General features: G+C 36.8%; 1 protein-coding gene across 3 annotated transcripts in view; it reads left to right on the forward strand.

The window, feature by feature from the left end:
* Window positions 1-5,471: 5,471 nt before the first annotated feature.
* The window catches only part of LOC134529592 (segment polarity protein dishevelled homolog DVL-3), an 85,933-nt gene continuing 72,344 nt past the window's right edge, over window positions 5,472-19,060 (forward strand). The window contains exons 1-3 of one of the 3 annotated variants that reach the window (XM_063363844.1): window positions 5,472-5,778; window positions 12,765-12,834; window positions 17,753-17,859. In XM_063363844.1, the coding sequence (XP_063219914.1) occupies window positions 5,618-5,778; window positions 12,765-12,834; window positions 17,753-17,859 (338 nt within the window). In that variant the 5' untranslated portion in view covers window positions 5,472-5,617. The remainder of the gene's footprint in view (window positions 5,779-12,764; window positions 12,835-17,752; window positions 17,860-19,060) is intronic. The other 2 variants (XM_063363842.1, XM_063363843.1) reach the window with 2 other exon arrangements.

A 19,060-nucleotide genomic window follows, 5' to 3' on the forward strand; every position in this document is an offset into this window, starting at 1 on the left:
TGCATACTTTTACATAGTACTTTTGCAAAGTTACATACTTTTCCATACTTTTGCAAACTTTTTCATACTATTACAATCTTTTGTGTTATTTTGTTTTGCCATCGCCCGGGTTCTCGTGTAGGAGATTCGGCGGTGTTCCTAGCGGGAAGGCTGTTTTCTTGCGGGGAAAAGTGTCCGGTAGGGCGCCAGGCTAACGCGGTGGTTAGCCACGAGGTGGGTCGTGAGGTCCGAAAGCCCCTGCGTGGCCCACTAGGAACGGTGGCGGTGGTGATGATGTTAGGGGTCACTAATGCCTGCTGTACCACTGGCCCTACACAGCATTAGGCTGAAGGCTGCAAGGGGAGCACTCACACCTGTTTTAGTAAAAAACTACATGCGAGTGACCCGGGCACTCCTACGTCGCACTTGTGTTGCACGGTGTTGATCATTCAAAGTGGCGTATTCATTAAAGTGTAGTGAATTTACCGTGTACATGACTCGGTTTGTCTTGCCGATTAAGTTAAGGGCGTTGATAATACCTAAGTCCCGCGGCGCTCGTCTGACTCGGGTGGGCCATGGCTAGGGGCGCGTTCCGTTAGCGGGGTCGGATACTGGCGGTTGCAGGTCGGGCTTTAGGGTGGCCTTGGGAGCAGTCATCAAGCGACGAACAGTCTCCAGTGTGAATCTCATAATTCAAACTTATTTTATATAAACTTGTTACATCCAACTTCTAAAACATATATTTATATTGAGTTAATTACTAAGTTTTATTGTGTGAATTTAGAGTCGCTTACATTTTGTTATTAATATAATTTTTTACGAATAACGGAACTTTAGAAACTCTGGCGCGACAGGATGCTCACCCCTCCCCTCGCGCCAGGGCCAGACGCCAGTACAGCGCGACTCGCAGACCAGGACGGACGCACGTTCCACGGGGAGACATCATCCTCTGTCTTCACTGAACTTCCATCTGGTAACTATAGTCAAACTTCGAAACCTTTTTTAATTACTCCCCGTGTGCGCCCGGTCCTTTTCTGGTGTAGGAACTATCCCAGTCGCGTAAACATAATACGCCCCGCACAACGCATTATGCGGGGCAGTACAATATACGGCACGGGCCGATTCCCGCCATACCAGACTTTCAATTAACTGCCGAGTGTACAGGCACTGACTACATCTAATCGAAGACTTTACTTAATTTAATAGCGAGCCGCGGCCCACACAGGTGGGCCCGCGCGTCGCCGTTCACAAATTACGGGATTGGCCGACTCCAATCAAACTCTCTCCTCAACCTCGACTGGCGTGAGGATGTAACTTTAGTGACGGCGCGTCAGAGCAACCAGTGTATAATGACAGTGTACTTTATGTAGGTAAATCGTGTGAATTTAATTGCAAGTGTAACTACTATGTAATTAAACGTCCACTCCACACATTCCGTGCGCGACGTGTAAACGATAGTGCAAAACCGTGTACGTTATTTGCAAACCTCCCAATCCAGTTAGGGATCAGCGTCCTATGCTGTGTAGGGCTAGTGGTGCAGCAGGCATTAGGGACCCCTAACATCACGACCACCACCGTCGTTCCTAGTGGGCCACGCAGGGGCCTTCGGACCTCACGACCCACCTCGTGGCTAACCACCGCGTTAGCCTGGCACCCTCCCGGACACGTTTCCCCGCAAGAAAACAGCCTTCCCGCTAGGAACACCGCCGAGTCTCGAACACGAGAACCCGGGCGACGGCAATGTATAGGCCTAATATTTAAGCCATCATTAATTAATTATTAGATTCCATTTAAGACATGGCATGACAAAAGTATTAAAGGTGTGTTTTCATCACATGTTTACACATGTTCAAATATTAACCTACATGAAAAATTTTCTAGCACTCTGCCGTCACCCGACCTCTGTGAAAGGTCCGGGGGTACCTGACGGGCGCTACGGGCGTCGCGATGCTCTTGTTGTCCGGAGGGGCGCCAGGCTAGCGGGCTGCTAGGCCGTTGGTGTGGGGTCGTGGGTACTCTGCCCCCGCGTGCCCCGCCAGGTACACGGCTTGAATGTAACCTGAATGGTTCTACGCTTGACTGTGAAGGCCGCTCGGCCGTGTGGAGGACGGGGAATTACGGAAAATGATATGCGAGTTGGCGAGAATGCATTTAATTTGTGAGTTTCACCGGGGGTCCATGTGGGTACACGGTACACTCTACAAGTCCGCTCCGCGGTTCAGTCCCGTTACAAAAATTCTCACCAACACTAACACAACACTACGTGACAATGGTTACCGCGACAGTCTCGCGGGACGTGGGTCGATGCTCGCTGGAGACGGCCAGCGCCGAAAGTTAAAGGGTGCAGGGGGGGGGTCGATGAGCGGGCTCCTGAGTTCGGCGAAACACTTACGTGAGTGATACGATCCGCGGCGCGGTATCACGATGAAGACGGTCGGGATAGGCCCGGTTCCGTAAAATACGCGCCGAGTTGACGTGGGCAGCGATGAATTAATCAGAGGTTTTAAATTTAAGGATTCAGTACAGAATAAAATAAATAATCAATGAAAGAAACTTGGATGCTGCCCACGGACACACATCTGTTCCCGGCGCGGAGTGGTTCGAGACTGCCAAACATTGCCGCCTCGCAAGGAAGAGAAACTTTCTCTTCTTTGTGAGTCGGCGTCAAAAAACTTATATTAATTGAATTTACTCTATTACCAGTTAAAACATGTTCCAGGTGCCCAATTAAAATGTAGCACCTGGTAATTGGGTGCTTAAGGCTTAACAATGGTTTAAATGTATTTAATTATTTAAATTGTGACATCAAGTTGGCGACTGTAAATTTACTAACATATTGTCCCACTGTGAATTGTTTTAGAGGGATTTCTCCTATTCTGACTTGATCATAGTCACGGGCATTTTAATTAAGGCCAGTGGCCGCGTTGACTGTTAATGAGGTTTGTTGTCTATTGGGGTCACGCCCGAGGCGCTCGCTAGACTCAATCCGGCTGGGCAAGGGGCGCGCTCCGAAAATGGGATACGGTACTGGCGGTGCACAGCACGGGCTTAAAGGCAATGGTCGGTACGACGTCAACTCTTATCCATGAAGTTTTACATCTAATGCAGCTGGCAACCATGCAATATGTATTTTTTAAGTTTCCTGTCATAGTTTTTAATTTCTGGAATTTTCACACAATACATCCCTTGAATTTGTGAATGTCACCATTATTTTTAACATGTATGTATTAAATGTAATATAATGGTTTGTCGTGGTCTGGTCGACTAGTTCCTGACAATGCTGCTGTACTGCCGGCTACTCAGGGTTCGGGAGAGAGGGGGTTCAGGCCGCGTGGCCGAGGAACTTAGTCTCCAGAGATTAAATGAAAACAATTCTAATAAAGTTTGATGGTCCTTTATGTACAAGACCCCGAACACTTTACATGGGGCTGCCACGTTTCCGCCTGTGACTAATTCGAGGTGGGTCGAAACCCGGTTCCGCGCACTGAACCAGTTAAGAAAATTACGGGACGTCCCGCCCGTGATGACTATCACTCCCACGGTAAAGAATATACTCCTTAAGACCCGCGCGTGATAGGATGTCTGTCTGACTGTATTCTGCACAGGCCAGAAAGAAATTAAAAGAAAAATAACACAGAACCTAAGACTGCGAATGACCAGGATGAAACAAAGAATCGCAACTCGCCCGAATTGACAACAGAACACGAGTGTGCGAAAAGTAAAACGAAAACTCGCGACCGTAACTGCTCAACGACAAGCTCGACTGCAAAGTTTATGAAAACGTCTCCGCACGGCAAAAGTCTAGTGGCTCTGCAAATACCGTGCCCGCTTGCCTCACCATCCCAGAGCGACGTCCCCAAGATGTCCGTCGCCTCTCGTGCCGGGTCCACGACTTGCTCCCGCTAGCGCGGAGCGATGACACTCGCGTGACCGCTGTCTCCCGAGTCCAGGCGACGACTGCCTCCCACTTCCCTGCCGCGCCTCAGCGCCCGCGTCACCCCCCCTTCTCCGCGAGCCCGCGGAACACGCTGATTGGTCACAGGCAGAAGCCGCGGCCTTGGTGCCCGGTGAACAATTAAAACTTATAAAATACAAAACCCTTCAATACAAAATTAATTATAATAAAAATATACAAAAAACATAAAGCAAAAATATATTTATAATAAAATAATAAGTCATATCCTGTAAAGAAACACAAGGTCACACATCACCGTCACTTGCGTCGCACCACACACTCAAGAGATGGCGCTGGCGAGGCATAACGGCCTGAAGGAGCCGGGGAGACACTTGGGTCGACGTCAGGTTCTTCAAAGTTAAATTTTTTGGAGCACAACATTGTGTTGAAAACTACAGGCCACCTACTCCTCCGGTAGGTTCCATTTATTTATATGTGTTTTACATCACATCAACGAGCTCATTAGAGACAAATAATCATTAAAATTATCAGGGAAACTGGGAAAGAACTTGGCTGTAACCTTTGAAAGGAACCATCCCAGCATTTGCCCGAAATCAGTATGCATGGACCAGTGATCTCCGGAATACGAGTCCAGCTTTACAACAATGTTTCAGGCAACAATTTATCTTCTGCAATTACTACCAAATGTAAACTGAACATTTCCTAAATATATTTTTAATATTTCATCAGCAAGAGTTAATTTTACATTTTGAAAGACTCATGGACAAGTATTTTATTTTTCAACAACAGATGTCGCTACATGTTGCATGGAAGTATTATTTTTTTTTTGTGGAATGCAGAATTCTCACTCACGATCACAAGAGAATGATGGCTTCGCTAGACATCAAGGAGAAGGAAGTTTGTCTTGCTTGATAGTGATTCTCAGTTGTCTTAAGGCATATTATTCAACTGAGTAATGACTTTTTTGTTTGAATTTTACCTGATAAAATTATCGTAAGTGCTGATTTAGTAAGAGGAATTCACTTATTAAATTTAACTTTGAATAAAGTACATGTCTCATTAAGTAAAAAAAATTTCATGCAGAGATTGATTTCTCAGAAATAACCAGAAGCACTCGGAGAACATCAGCAGAAGTCTAACTAGGAATAACCAGATGAACACAGAGAAAACCAACGGAAACGTCGCCATGAATGACCAGAATAATTTGGAGGAACCAACAAAATAGTGGCAGGAATAATCAGGCGCACACAGAGAAAACTAATGAACATTTTCCTTAATTAAGTTTAGTGAATAACAAAAAAAAAGAGAAAAATAACAAAAAACAGATTTTTCATCTCGTGTACTTCTCATTTGTCCAAAAAGGATAGTGTTCTAGTACAAACCAGATTTTTTTGTAATTGTTATTAATTTTTTTCTGGAAATATTTTTTTGTTATTCACTGATTTTAATTTAGGAATACGTGCGTTAGTATTCTCCATGTGCTCCTGATTATTCCTGTCAGTATTTTGAAGGCTTTCTCCATGTATTTTTAGTCATTATTTTGGAATTTTTGCTTCTTCCAAGTAATATATATTTTCTGATAGCAGTAAGATCAGCATGACGCGAACGTACCCATAATATCTTGAGATTATATTTTATATATTGGCAACACTGATTGAACATAGATGGTGCCATGTTGAAAGATCTAATGCAATGTTTGATTGTTGACGAGTTTGTGTTGCTATGGAAGAAACGAAAATAATCTATTATATAGATGAAGAGGAAACGCCATACCTAGTTAAATTAACTATTGCTCCAGAACGAGTTACATTAGCGGACTTCAAGAATGTGCTTAATCGTCCCAACTACAAGTTTTTTTTCAAGTCTATGGACGACGACTTCGGGTGGGCACTTTTTATTTTTAAGCTATTTAACAAACTATAACATTGTTTGAATCGTGCCTAATATTAGTGAACTAAACGTAATTGTATGCCTGGTACAAAATTTATTTGCAAGTGTTATGTTTGCAACCCTGAAATGTCTATTATAAACACTGTGTGTGACTTTTCGGCACTTGGTCGCTAATGTACTTCTAAAAACCCATTGAAAATATAGCATTACTTTGTTGCTGTTCGAATTTAGATTGCGTGTACGTGTATGCCTTGGCAAAGTTTCAGTTTGAGTGTATGTGTATGCTTTGGCAAAGTTTCAGTTAAATAATAGTTCACTTAGGGTCTGGCCATAATGAACAGTATAGTGATAGGTATAGCAATAAGATCTTGCAAAACTCGGTGTTTACACAGCAGCCTGATTACAACATTATAAACAAACCCCATTCCTGTGTATAATTAGGTTATTTTTGTCTTGAAAAGTTAATGGCTGCTGTAGTTGGTAGTTTGTAATTACAAGGAAAATAATTAGTATTAACAGAATATCATCAGTAATTTTCTTACGTCGCGACTTTTCTGGAAATTAGTAATAAAATTCAGAAAATACATTTTTTTGAATACAGTAAACTCTCCATTATCCGGGCCTGGATTATCCGGTTTTCGGGTTATCCGTGCTTGATTTTTTTTATGAAGTTGTAAAAAAAATGATGGGGTGTAGCTACGCCGCGACTGTGCTGCGCTTTTTTTCTTCTTTTTCTTTTACTGCTGTGTCAGAAAGCTATTTACCTGACCCTTCAGACCCTCGGTCCCCCGCCAACCTCACCCGTCAATTTGTCACACTTTAAACCAAAAAGGAATGCCTTGACTGCTGCTTCCGGCTCAACTCCCCCCCCCCCCCCTTTTTTTTTTCATTTTCTTTTCAAGCATTCTTTTCACAGCGCACTGCCACGCTAAAAAAAAAGGTCCCTTTTTACTTTCCCACACTCCTGACGGCTGGAAGAGGCATTTTTCACGCAGTTATTTACATCAGTTCTCCCAGGCACATTTGTTTTTGTAATCATGTCTGGTAAAAGGAAACGTTAAGTGCTGACAATAGCAGAGAAGTTAGAAGTTGTGGACAGGTTAAAAAAAAGGAGAAACTGCTGCGAAATTAGCACAGGAATATGAAATTGGAATCCAAACCGTGAGAGACATTAATAAAAGTGAAGAAAAACTTTTGCAGTTTGCTAGTAGATCAGACAGTGTGGCAGGGCCTTCTAAACGTAAAAGCATGAAAACATCTACCCACGCAGATGTTGACAATGCTTTGTATGTTTGGTTTAGGTCGTTAAAGGGGTGGAGGAAGATGCTGAGTTGGGACTGCCGCCGCTCTCCCTCCCGTAGCAATAAAGGGGAAAGGAGAAGGATGGTGGCAACACAGTGCCAGTATTGTTTACGGTCCAATAAGCTGGGACACTGTATACAAAGCCTTTGCTTGTACTCATAGAATTCTACTGAAGAGACACCCTTTTGCCAGTAAATACATCATTTTTAGGTGGTGAAACAGATTATCCGGGTTTTTTTTATGGGCATTCAATTATCCGGGCATCGGAAGGTCCCAATTAACACGGATAATCGAGAGTTTACTGTACTAGAAACATTCCTGTATTTACCTTGAAAAAAGCATCTTTATGTAACAAATGGTTTATGAGAAATCACCCTTTTTAGCTGACATTGTAATACCTATTCATTGATGCAGCATGTACCATTTTTTTTTATCTTCTTATACATGGAGAATCACAGAATCTGCAAACAAAATATTCACAACAGTACATTCCGAAGTCATGTTTGTGCATGTTCGGTACAAATAATACAAATATGGTTCATAGTGAGAATGGTCACTTAGATTAGGTTAGCTCCATTAAAAATACTTTAATATATTGTGGATTGTTAGTTAGGTTGGTTTAACTAGATTATAAATACTGTAAAATTATTTTAAATGGTTGCTTGGGAATTACTATGTAGCGTAGCAACCATTTCACACAAGTCCGTTCCGAGGCCCGAATAGTTTCACCAATGATTACCGAAGTTCGCCGCTTGCAGAAGAAAATTCAGTAGCACATATCACAGGATAAATACGTTCATGAAAGATTTTCATGTCATTCAACTTTGATAGACTATCATGAAGGAGAAATTAGAGAATAGTCGAGCTACATTAAAAATACTTGTAAAAAGTGTGGATGGTTGTTTAGGTTAGTTATAGCTACAATAAAATTCCTGTGAAATTGTGTGAATAGTTCATTAGGTCAGTATAGCTATGTAATAAATTGCAAGTTTCTAAGCAACCATTAAAAATATTTGAAAGTATTGACCATTCTCAATATCTGACTTTAATCTCCAAAACAAAAACACATGTACCCACACGGGAAAGCAAAAAAATGGTGACGACTGTGTCAATGTACAGGTATTGTAATGTAAACTATAAATGATGATTTCTCAGAAACCAGTTGGACTTAAGAAAAGCTGTTTAGGTTAAATAAAGGCAGTCTTTAGTGTTTGAAAAAAGTATTTTCTGAATTGTATTATTGGTAAATATTTACTTGGGCGGTATTTCCGAAAAAAAATGTTAAAAATCCGAAAATACCTTTATATAATGCTCTTCAACTTCCTCTTTTCATTAAAAGTGGCGGAGATTAGAAATTCCAAATACTTTAGGAGATATCGAATTTTTAAATTTCTTCATATGTAGTTGAGCGGTATTTGCGAAAAAAAATGTTAAAAATCCGAAAATACCTTTATTATATGCTCTTCAACTTCCTCTTTTCATTAAAAGCGGCGGAGATTAGAAATTCCAAATACTTTAGGAGATATCAAATTTTTAAATTTCAGCACAAAACCAGCGCATTCCTGTGGCGTGCGTGGACCATTGTTTCTTGTTTACGTACGAGTATTTTTTTTTTATTGGATAATGATGTCACGTGATTGTTCGTGATAGGCCAGAATTCAAATTAACTAATACGTGATTATTTAGTTCAATTATTGTTTAAAACGGTGTTTAATTACCGCCTCCAACTTAGGTGAGTTTTTAACGTTTCTAATTTTAAAGTCTTATTTGTTATTTTGATATTGTTGCGCAAGTAATAAGTAACAAAAAAATTTACCTCAGTTGTTACTGTACATCCTTTGTTACGGGTTTGTTAGGTAAGGTCAGTTACATTATAAATAATTTAAAACTAAGGAATAATTAAAATTAATTCACATTATTTTTAATATCACCTTAGTTTGAAAGTATTTATAATGTAACTGACCTGACCTAATCGACCATTTTAGTTTACTGTTCACCCTTTGTCCGGGTTTGTTTGGTCAGGTCAGTTACATTATAAATATTTTAAAACTAAACAGCCATTAAAATTAATTCACAAAATAATTTTTAATGTCGGCTTAGTTTGAAAGTATTAATAATGTAACTGACCTGACCTAATCAACCATTTTATTAATTACGCATTCACGATTCACGTATTCACGTCTCACGAACACACGGCAAAATAACAAAAATGGCGCCGCCCGAATGGTTCCACAGGTCTTGTATTGCAAAATTAAAAAATTCGATATCTCCTAAAGTATTTGGAATTTCTTATCTCCGCCGCTTTTAATGAAAAGAGGAAGTTGAAGAGCATATCATAAAGGTATTTTCGGATTTTTAACATTTTTTTTTTGCAAATACCGCTCAACTCTAATGATGAAATTTAAAAATTCTATATCTCCTAACGTATTTGGAATTTCTTACCTCCGCCACTTTTAATGAAAAGAGGAAGTTGAAGAGCATAAAATAAAGGTATTTTCGGATTTTTAACATTTTTTTTTCGGAAATACCGCCCAAGTAAATATTTACCGTATTATTTCATTTAGGTATGGAAAAGCAGCGAGACATTAACTTTACTATAATCAGGGTTGGAAAAAAACCAGATTAAAAAAAAACCTGTTTTTTTGTTTGTTTAAACCAGGTTTTTTTATTACATTAGTTATTTTCGTTCTCAGCATGTTCAGATGAAAGCCATGCAACATCCTGCTTTCTGCCACTCATTTTGAACCAGAAAAGTTATAACATCAAAGAACTAAAGTCCAGCAAATATGCACATCTGACTGGGACTTAACCACAGAAAAAGTATTTTGGTAAATATTTTACGTCGTTTCTTTTCCACAAATTAAAAAAAGGGGGTTGTCTGTAAAGTCGGTTTACGGACGATAATTTTTCGTGATAACGTCATAAGAAAACATTGATGAAAAATTACATACTTTTTAATTTTCAAATATTATTTACAGTTTTTGCAAATTTAATTTAAATAATTTGTTTAAATATAATCACGAAAAATTAGTTAAAAAGCCCACCTTAACCTGTTTGATATTATAGAAGATTTTCTCGCACTGTGGTTTGCAGGATCTTGCACGCTGGGCTCAGCTGGAACATGACAATTAGTCATGCTTTTTCGTGCGTGCAGCCGGTGTTCATCGATTTATAAGATGTTATCACGTCAAAAATAATTACTAAAATACCATTTTCCAACACTAGATACGTTACTGTATTTACCCCGAAAACAGCGTTAAGCTTAGTAAATTCCTACTAGTTTCTGAGAAATCCTAGTTTTTAGCTCGCATGTCAATATCTGTGTGTTGCTGCTGCATCCATTAATTTTTTATTCTAGTTAGTTTGTGTGTTCATTTTGGAGAACTTAAGTCAAAAGTATTGTTTTATAATAAAAGTAGTTAATATGTTGGCGTATTGCAGTTGTAGGGAAATATTAATATTTTATGTTGTTTGTTGTTTGTTTAAATATCATTGAATTAATTTTTTTACATGTTATTTAAAGTAGTGTTTTGAATCATGTAGTAACAAACAATTCATAGGTTACGTCAGTTACGTAAAAAATACTTAGACATATTGTGGAAGGTTGGTTGGGTCAGTATAGCTACATTAAAATACTGTAAATTCATGTGAACGCTTGCCTTTCGATGAGCGAAAAGAAAGAAATAAAAAAAGGTTTTTGAACACATTAACCAGCAAGAACACAAGGTGTTGAGGAATTGTGTGGCAGATCTTAAGCTTGGAAAAAGGCTGCTCAGAATCTTGCAGTATCATTAAAAACGTTAACTTTTAATCATTGTAATGTCTGAGAACTACACGAGTCCCGGCAGTGTAAAAACTACGGCGAGCATCAAGATAGTCTACCAAGAAGGGTTCTGGTATCCCCCTATTTACAGATCCCTTGTTTGTTATGTCAAATGAATAAAAAATAAATTTGAAAGGAAAACATCTGAACTTTCTTTCATTTGAAAAGGTATATTAAAAGTTGCTAATGTGCTTAAAGATGGCACACAAGAAAAATTTACAGTTACACTAAAATGACAGTTTATGATTACATGAATTGTCATAGCAGGACTCAGCCAATACAAATACTACCAATTCAAAAAATTCACATCAAAATAAAGAAGTTATAGAAATTCAATTATATAAATTAACTTTGTATCTGTAACAATTTACTGACGACACACGTAAATACCTAGTTACAAATCATAATAAGCAAAGAGTATAAAACACATTTATGAATTGTGTGACTTGCAAAGTGAAATATAAAGAATACAAAAGTTACAACACACGCATGCATTTACAGAATTCACTCTACATTTACCCAACTGCGGCATGTAATTTACTAAGATTTTCCTATATACAAGATGCTGAAACATTAAAGCATTATATGAGCCAGCAAAACTCCAGGGTAATCAATTACAAGAAAATTAGACATTAATACTTTAACATACAACAGTGTCATAAAGAATCTAAACGTCATAAACAAGCTTATTAAATGGGCACACACGACAAACCCCCAACAAGCACAAAAAGCCTACGTGTAACATAGACAGATAAAACTATGATCTTTCAAAACCTTTTAAAAAATTTGCATTAACAAAAAAGAAAAGAATACCTACAGATTAAACATACTGAAATAACATGCGTCCGAGAAACGCCCTAACCCTGCATGGCCTTGTGGTCGTTGGTTGTCTTCAGTGCAAAATATTATGTTATGACTTCAAAACATGGTAACTAAACATTTCAATTTAGATGATGGCAATTAAAATAAAATTAAAAAGTAGAGAAAAGCACATGAAGTAAAATTTTTGTTACTTTACTGTAGCCATCTTGCAACACCCACACACGACGACCCATGAAAACTTCAACAAATACTTGGCCATGCAAGGCCTGAGGTTCCCGTCGCAGAGGTCAGCGCTGCGCTAGTGACCTTTAACCAAACTAATGCATTACTACAAATTCTGACCACAAAAGAGGCAGAGGCCTCGCCAATACCCATACAGGTGCCACTGCACATGCACTAAGAAGAAGAGGGGTGGCACACACAAAAAAGTGACTTCAAGGCACTAAGATGGGTTTGGGGGGGAGGGGAAGGTGAGGAGGGGAAAGCAGCCTCGCACGAGAACACATCTTCAAAGCAATGACCTCTTCATCATATTAAAAGTTTGTTAAAGAAAATACATTTTTTCTTAGCTTTTGTGTTCCCTTCTTTATGCAGGAAGGAAAAATGTTGGTTGAACGTGCTTGATAGTAACATGTTTAAACATAAATAAGTCTAACAACTAAGTCATAGGTAGAGACCTGCAAAATTCGCGGATTCATTCGGTGATAGGCTAGAATTCAAATACATATACCTCTTAGATAATTTTGCTATTGGCTTACTGTTCATCTGGACGAATCTCAACCAGTTATAAACCCTCAACCAAAGAAGGATCGAATCACAGACAAACCAGCTGAGACGACTTACAAGTCGGCAGCCAATGAACTTGTGTTATTTGCCCGAGTGTACAGGGGTATGTGCAGTCTATCCTGAAGGCCATCGAAACTGCGAATTTTGCAGGTCTCTAGTCATAGGTGTTAAACACTTTCGCGCACATTAAAATTTTTCGTAAGTCTGGCAAAGTGGGTTTAATATTATATAATTATTTTATTTCAGGGTTGTTAAAGAAGAAATTGTTTATGATGATGCACATTTACCTTGCTTCAACGGCCGTGTTGTTTCTTGGGTAAGTTTTTCAAATCACATTAGTAGCTTATTCTTGTATGGCTTTCTATGGCAATGGTTGTGAAACTGGCATTCACAAGTGGCAAGGGAAGCAAGCCAGTGATGGTGTAAGACATCCTTGACAATACACATGCTGGTATGCTCATGTGGCGAGGGATTCAAGCCAGTGATAGTTTGAGATCTCCTTCGCAATATGAAAGCGGGTATGTTCATGTGGTGAGGGAAGCAAGCAAGTGATGGTGTGAGACTTTTTCGCAATACAGTAAGTCCTCGGTTTACGTCGGGGTTACGTTCCTGAAAACCGCGACGTAAATAGAAACGACGCAAAATGAGCCATGTTTCATGCCACCGGCCGGCCACGGCCCAAGGTCGGCCGGAAGCGCTGGCATACAGACGTGACAACGGGCAATTTTATCAATAAATGACAACCGACAGCGTGGGAAACAAGTCCAACTAGTACTTCTCAGCTTTATAGAATGGTTATTTAACCAGCTGCTTTATTACCTTTATTGATTAAAATATAAAAACAGATATATAGTACATACTGTACGTAAGAGCAGGAAGCGTCCCTAATGATGTATGATAAGATAAGGCGGTGAATGTGTAGCTTACGCTACATAGCATAAATTAACTACCAAAGGAAACAAAGAATTATAAACGAATTATATACGGTGTTTTGGTTAAAATAAAGATTTACTGTCATTGTAAACGACGTTATTGTGAATCGGCGACAACTTAAATTGAAACATGAGTACTCAAACATTAGCGACGTTAATCCGAAACGACGTAAATCGGTACGACGTAAATAGAGGACTTACTGTATACAAATTGGCTTGCTTATGTGGTGAAGGAAGCAAGCCAGTGATGGCTTATACAATATAATATACAAAATGGCAATCATGTAATCCAAAGTTTGTTACTTTAGGCAAATAATATTTCCTTAGCTTTTGTGTGATTTTGTTGTACTGATTGGAATATCCTAATAAAAAGGAATGAGCTGTGACAAAAATAAACGTCATACAATGCTTATCGTAAATTCATATCAAAACTGTGGGCTATATGTTAATGAATATACTGTCACAAATACTTATTTTGATAACTAGAGTCTTTACTGTATTCAAGAGATAAGGTGGGTCCTTTGCCATGTGGAATGCCATATTGGCACAATATACAACTAACTTTACTGTGGTGAGTTGTGTAATTTTTACATAAGGCATTGCACTTAACAGGTATGTATCCAGTTTATCACTTAGTAAACAGCAATGATCTAGCATTAAACCCAACCATTACTGACCTGTGTTCATAACATACTCCCTCCTCTAAAGGTTCTGTGTATGTACCCACAGTTTGGTGTGTGTTTTGTACTCAACCTATGTATTGTTGTGAAAGGATGTTTGTCAGTATTGTATTGCAGTGTACAAGGAAATTAATGATACAGTTATAACAATTGTATTATGCTTAGCAAAAAAATATTTTGTGTTTAGAAATCTGTTAGACAGCTAAATTTTTTGTACAGTGCCCCAATGTATTTACCTATTCCATATGAAAATCTGTTGATAGCACTTTAAAAACAGTGAACACATGAATGGACAAATGATAAAAGTGGATGGCTGTTAAGTACACTATTTTTTATTAACATTTAAAAAGTTTCTTTACTAAATTTTTGATAGAGAAGAAAAATATGATTATTGTAGCTACTTGGCTGTATTAGGCCAGTCAACAAGAGGAAAAGTAAGCACTTTTTACCAGCAGACCTGAAAACTCGATATAAGGGTAATTCGATGACGCTGAATCGAATGGTGCTATTTTTTTTTTTTGCAATTGGACGTGAAGTTTTTGGAGAAAATGGTTAAAAATTGGTTTAAATCAGTATTTCTCAGAATCTAGGTGTTTAATCAAAACATGTTTGAAACAAAGATTATGGAGAATTAAAACATACAAAAAAAAAGGTTCTCAGGTCCATCTTTGTATTTGCAAACATGAGCGAGAAATATTGAGAGAAAGTAGTGAATCATAATTGTAAAAGTAGGGCTAGTGTGCGTGCGAGCCTACGTGTGAACTAAACACAAACGAAGGGTCTTCGGCTATTCTCGGGCCTCTCCGTCATGACTAGAGTGAGCAAGTGAGAGACGAAACTGCTTGTTCTCTCTTTCTATTTTCTCACGCGTTAGCGAGTATTTTTCGTCTTTGGCCGTCGAGTGTCGAGTGTTCTATATATCTAAATATAATGGCGTATAACCGTGCTGTTTTTAAATCGAATCGTGATGCTTATGGCAGGTCATTTTCTTATTTATTGTCAAAAACAGTGGACCTTAAATAAATAAAAAAAACAATATTTCATTTTAACAGAAACTAATAGTTTCTGAAACAATTTTTCTTCGGTAAAAAGTAAAAACAATGAATTAATTTTGTGTCTGGACATAAAATTAATTGATATAATTAATTTATAGAAATTTTAGGCCTTACAAAATTTTATTTGTATATAAAATTGTATACGTCTTCTTTTTAAGATGAAATTTAAAATTTAAATACTATTCCTATTAAATTATGTTTTTTATAAAAATTTAAATTACAGATTTTTGCCTCATAAATATTTATTTGTACAACAAATTGAATACATATTTGCAAAAGAAGAATTTTATGTCTGTACATAAAATAAATTCAAAATATACAGGAAAGGATACTAAAAATGTGGAATTGATTTTTTGTCTGGATATAATTTTAATTAATTTTTATTATGATATAAGAAAACAGTAATGCATTTTTTTCAGCTTCAAAGTCATTAAAATGCAGGAAAAAAATAGACTGGGGGACAAAATAATTGGAATTTAAATTCGATGAATTAAAATTATATAACGATTGCATGCTATTTCAAATTTAAATTGAAATAGCACAATTACAATAATTCAATTAATTGAAACAAATTTTATTTTTTACGGTATTTGTATTGTGCCCACACAAAATATTCTTTGCCAATTTTCATTATGTGCATAATTCAAATATTTAAATTGAAATTAAGTACATTATTTTAATTCCATGAAATTTTTTTCAGAAATTAAAATTATATACACAATTTTAATTCAAATAAAATTATATACGAAATTTTAATATTCACATTGCAATTTAAATTTCTAATAGCATGCAGTCGTAGTATAATTTTAATTCATCGAATTTAAATTCCAATTATTTTGTGGCCCATTCTATTTTTTTCCTGCATTTTAATGACTTTGAAGCTGAAAAAAAAATGCATTACTGTTTTCTTATATCATAACAAAAATGAATTAAAATTATATCTAGACAAAAAATCAATTACACGTTTTTAGTATCCTTTCTGTATATTTTGAATTAATTTTATGTACAGACATAAAATTCTTCGTTTGAAAATATGTATTCAATTTGATGTATAAATAAATATTTATGAGGCAAAAATGTGTAATTTAAAATTTTATAAAATACATAATTTAATAGGACTAGTATTTAAATTTTAAATTTCATCTTAAAAAGAAGACATATACAATAATTTGATATACAAATAAATTTTTGTGAGGCCTAAAATTTCCATAAATTCATTTTATCAATTAATTTTATGTCCAGACACAAAATTAATTCATTATTTATTTTATGTCCAGACACAAAATTAATTCATTATTTTTACTTTTGACTGAAGAAAAATGGTTTCAGAAACTATTAGTTTCTGTTCAAATGAAATATTGTTTTTTTTATTTATTTAAGGTCCACTGTTTTTGACAATAAATAAGAAAATGACCTGCCATAAGCATCACGATTCGATTTAAAAACAGCACGGTTATACGCCATTATATTTAGATATATAGAACACTCGACACTCGACGGCCAAAGACGAAAAATACTCGCTAACGCGTGAGAAAATAGAAAGAGAGAACAAGCAGTTTCGTCTCTCACTTGCTCACTCTAGTCATGACGGAGAGGCCCGAGAATAGCCGAAGACCCTTCGTTTGTGTTTAGTTCACACGTAGGCTCGCACGCACACTAGCCCAACTTTTACAATTATGATTCACTACTTTCTCTCAATATTTCTCGCTCATGTTTGCAAATACAAAGATGGACCTGAGAACCTTTTTCTTTGTATTTTTTAACTCTCCACAATCTTTGTTTGAAACATGTTTTGATTAAACACCTAGATTCTGAGAAATACTGATTTAAACCAATTTTTAACCATTTTCTCTAAAAAATTTTACGTCCAATTGCAAAAAAAATTAGCACCTTTCGATTCAGCGTCATCGAATTACCCTTATATCGAGTTTTCGGGTCTGCTGGTAAAAAGCTCTTGTTGACTGGCCTAGTATGGCCAAATAATTTATAGAGCTTCAGTAGGGAACATTTAATTCAAAATTATAGAGCTACTAAAAGAATTTAAAATGATGTATTCAAATAATTAAGAACGTTCTGCTATACAGGTTTAATTGTTTTGTCTTATTTCTAGTGTCTTATGTTTTGGGTAGTGGCTAAAACATTTGTTTAAACATTCCATTTTTAACATAAAAATTGGCTAGCATTAATAAAAGTGGTATTACTGGGTGCAAGGAACCAACATAATATTACTTTGCAATCAAGTTATATGATTACATTTTAAACTACCAAAGTTGTTAATGAAAATACTTTACACTAGCTTAGTATCCTTCATAGTTGAAGAGGGGGTCTAATTTGTTAGCTAGTGTTGCTGTAGCCCTCCTGTGCCTGACCGCACTCATTCACCTAGACAACCAACTAATTTGCAGCAGATGGTTTTTTTGTAGACTGGCAGCACCAGGATTGTTTCATCTGACCATTTTGTGTTTTAAGTTATAAAATAAAATAAGGAAATTTTGTGTAAAGATTTATTTCCTGATATTTGTTATTACTTCTTATGTCAACTTAATAAAACAAGTATATTCTTTCAGCTGGTGTCTGCTGATGGCAGCAATGTGTCTGATGGGACTTCGCAGTGCACAGACAGCGTCACACATTCCGACATTAAAGTTCCTGTGGACAGGACTACGGAGTCCCAGTAAGTGAACAATGGTTATGAATTTTCATTTGTTTAATAATTTAAATGTGCTTGGTTTTGCCTAAAAATTCCATACTTTGAAGTGAATGCTAGCATCCAAATATGCGTAAGCAGGGTGTCTACAAGTCACGAAAGTCCCGAAAGTAACGAAAAAGTAACGAATTTTGATGCGAGGTCACGAAGTCACTAAAAAGTCACGGAATTCGGTACAAGCTCACGAAATTTTTTTTCTATTGACACATTTTCACGTGTATTTATTGGACACTAAGTGACTGTATAATTGGCACAGCCTTATTTTTTCTTTCTCTAGTATGGTTTGGCCTGCGATAGAAGAACAAAGAGCTGAAATGAGATACCAAGAAACGCAGTGGTGAAATTCAATGCTATGCCAAGCTGTTTGTCGTGCTATGTTCGTTTTCGTTGTTTAGTTTTTTAGGACACAGGCCGTAACAGTCTAGCATTGCCTGATGTATGAAAAGTCTCGTATTTGTACGAGGATTCAGAGGTTTTCAAACCTTAGATGTTCCAGTATACTAGGTACGTAAAACTTGTTACGATAACGATGCTTTCCGCCTCCGCGTCCATATAAGTATAGTAAATACACAATCTTCTCATTAGGATAACATGTCATTTTAAATTTTGGTGGTCATTGGTAGTTTTTAGGCATAATTGTTATGCCTTATGTGTAATTTTTTGTAAAAGTTTCAATTATTTTAGTCAAAAGTACAAAGTAAAAAAAATATATCCGGAAAAATAATGTTGCCATTTAGATCAGTTAAAGTCACTGAAAAGGTCACTAAAAAGTCACTAAAATTATTTTGCTCACTTCTGTAGACACCCTGGTAAGTGATTTTTCTTTGTTAAAGTAAGTTGTATATTTATACTTGGAGCAGTTATGTTGGCTCGTGTGTTTTTTAGTTATTTATTATAGTTAACACATAAATTAGTTGCACTAAGATAGTGATTATTGAACTACCTACACTGCTATAGTAAAATGAATTAATCCTTCTTTAGATCATTTGGTATTTTGTTAAGACTAATAAAGAGATGATATTTCATAAAATGTCTTCATTAGTCTTTTAAAAATCATATCAAAATACTATGTTTTGTCTACCTATTCCCTCTAATTTCATTATTTAGTCTTTTCAAAACCTGTATATATGTATGTATTTATAACAATAAAAAGAAAATGAAAAATGAA

Source organism: Bacillus rossius, chromosome 2 (genome assembly GCF_032445375.1).
Source record: "Bacillus rossius redtenbacheri isolate Brsri chromosome 2, Brsri_v3, whole genome shotgun sequence".
Lineage (NCBI taxonomy): Eukaryota > Metazoa > Arthropoda > Insecta > Phasmatodea > Bacillidae > Bacillus > Bacillus rossius.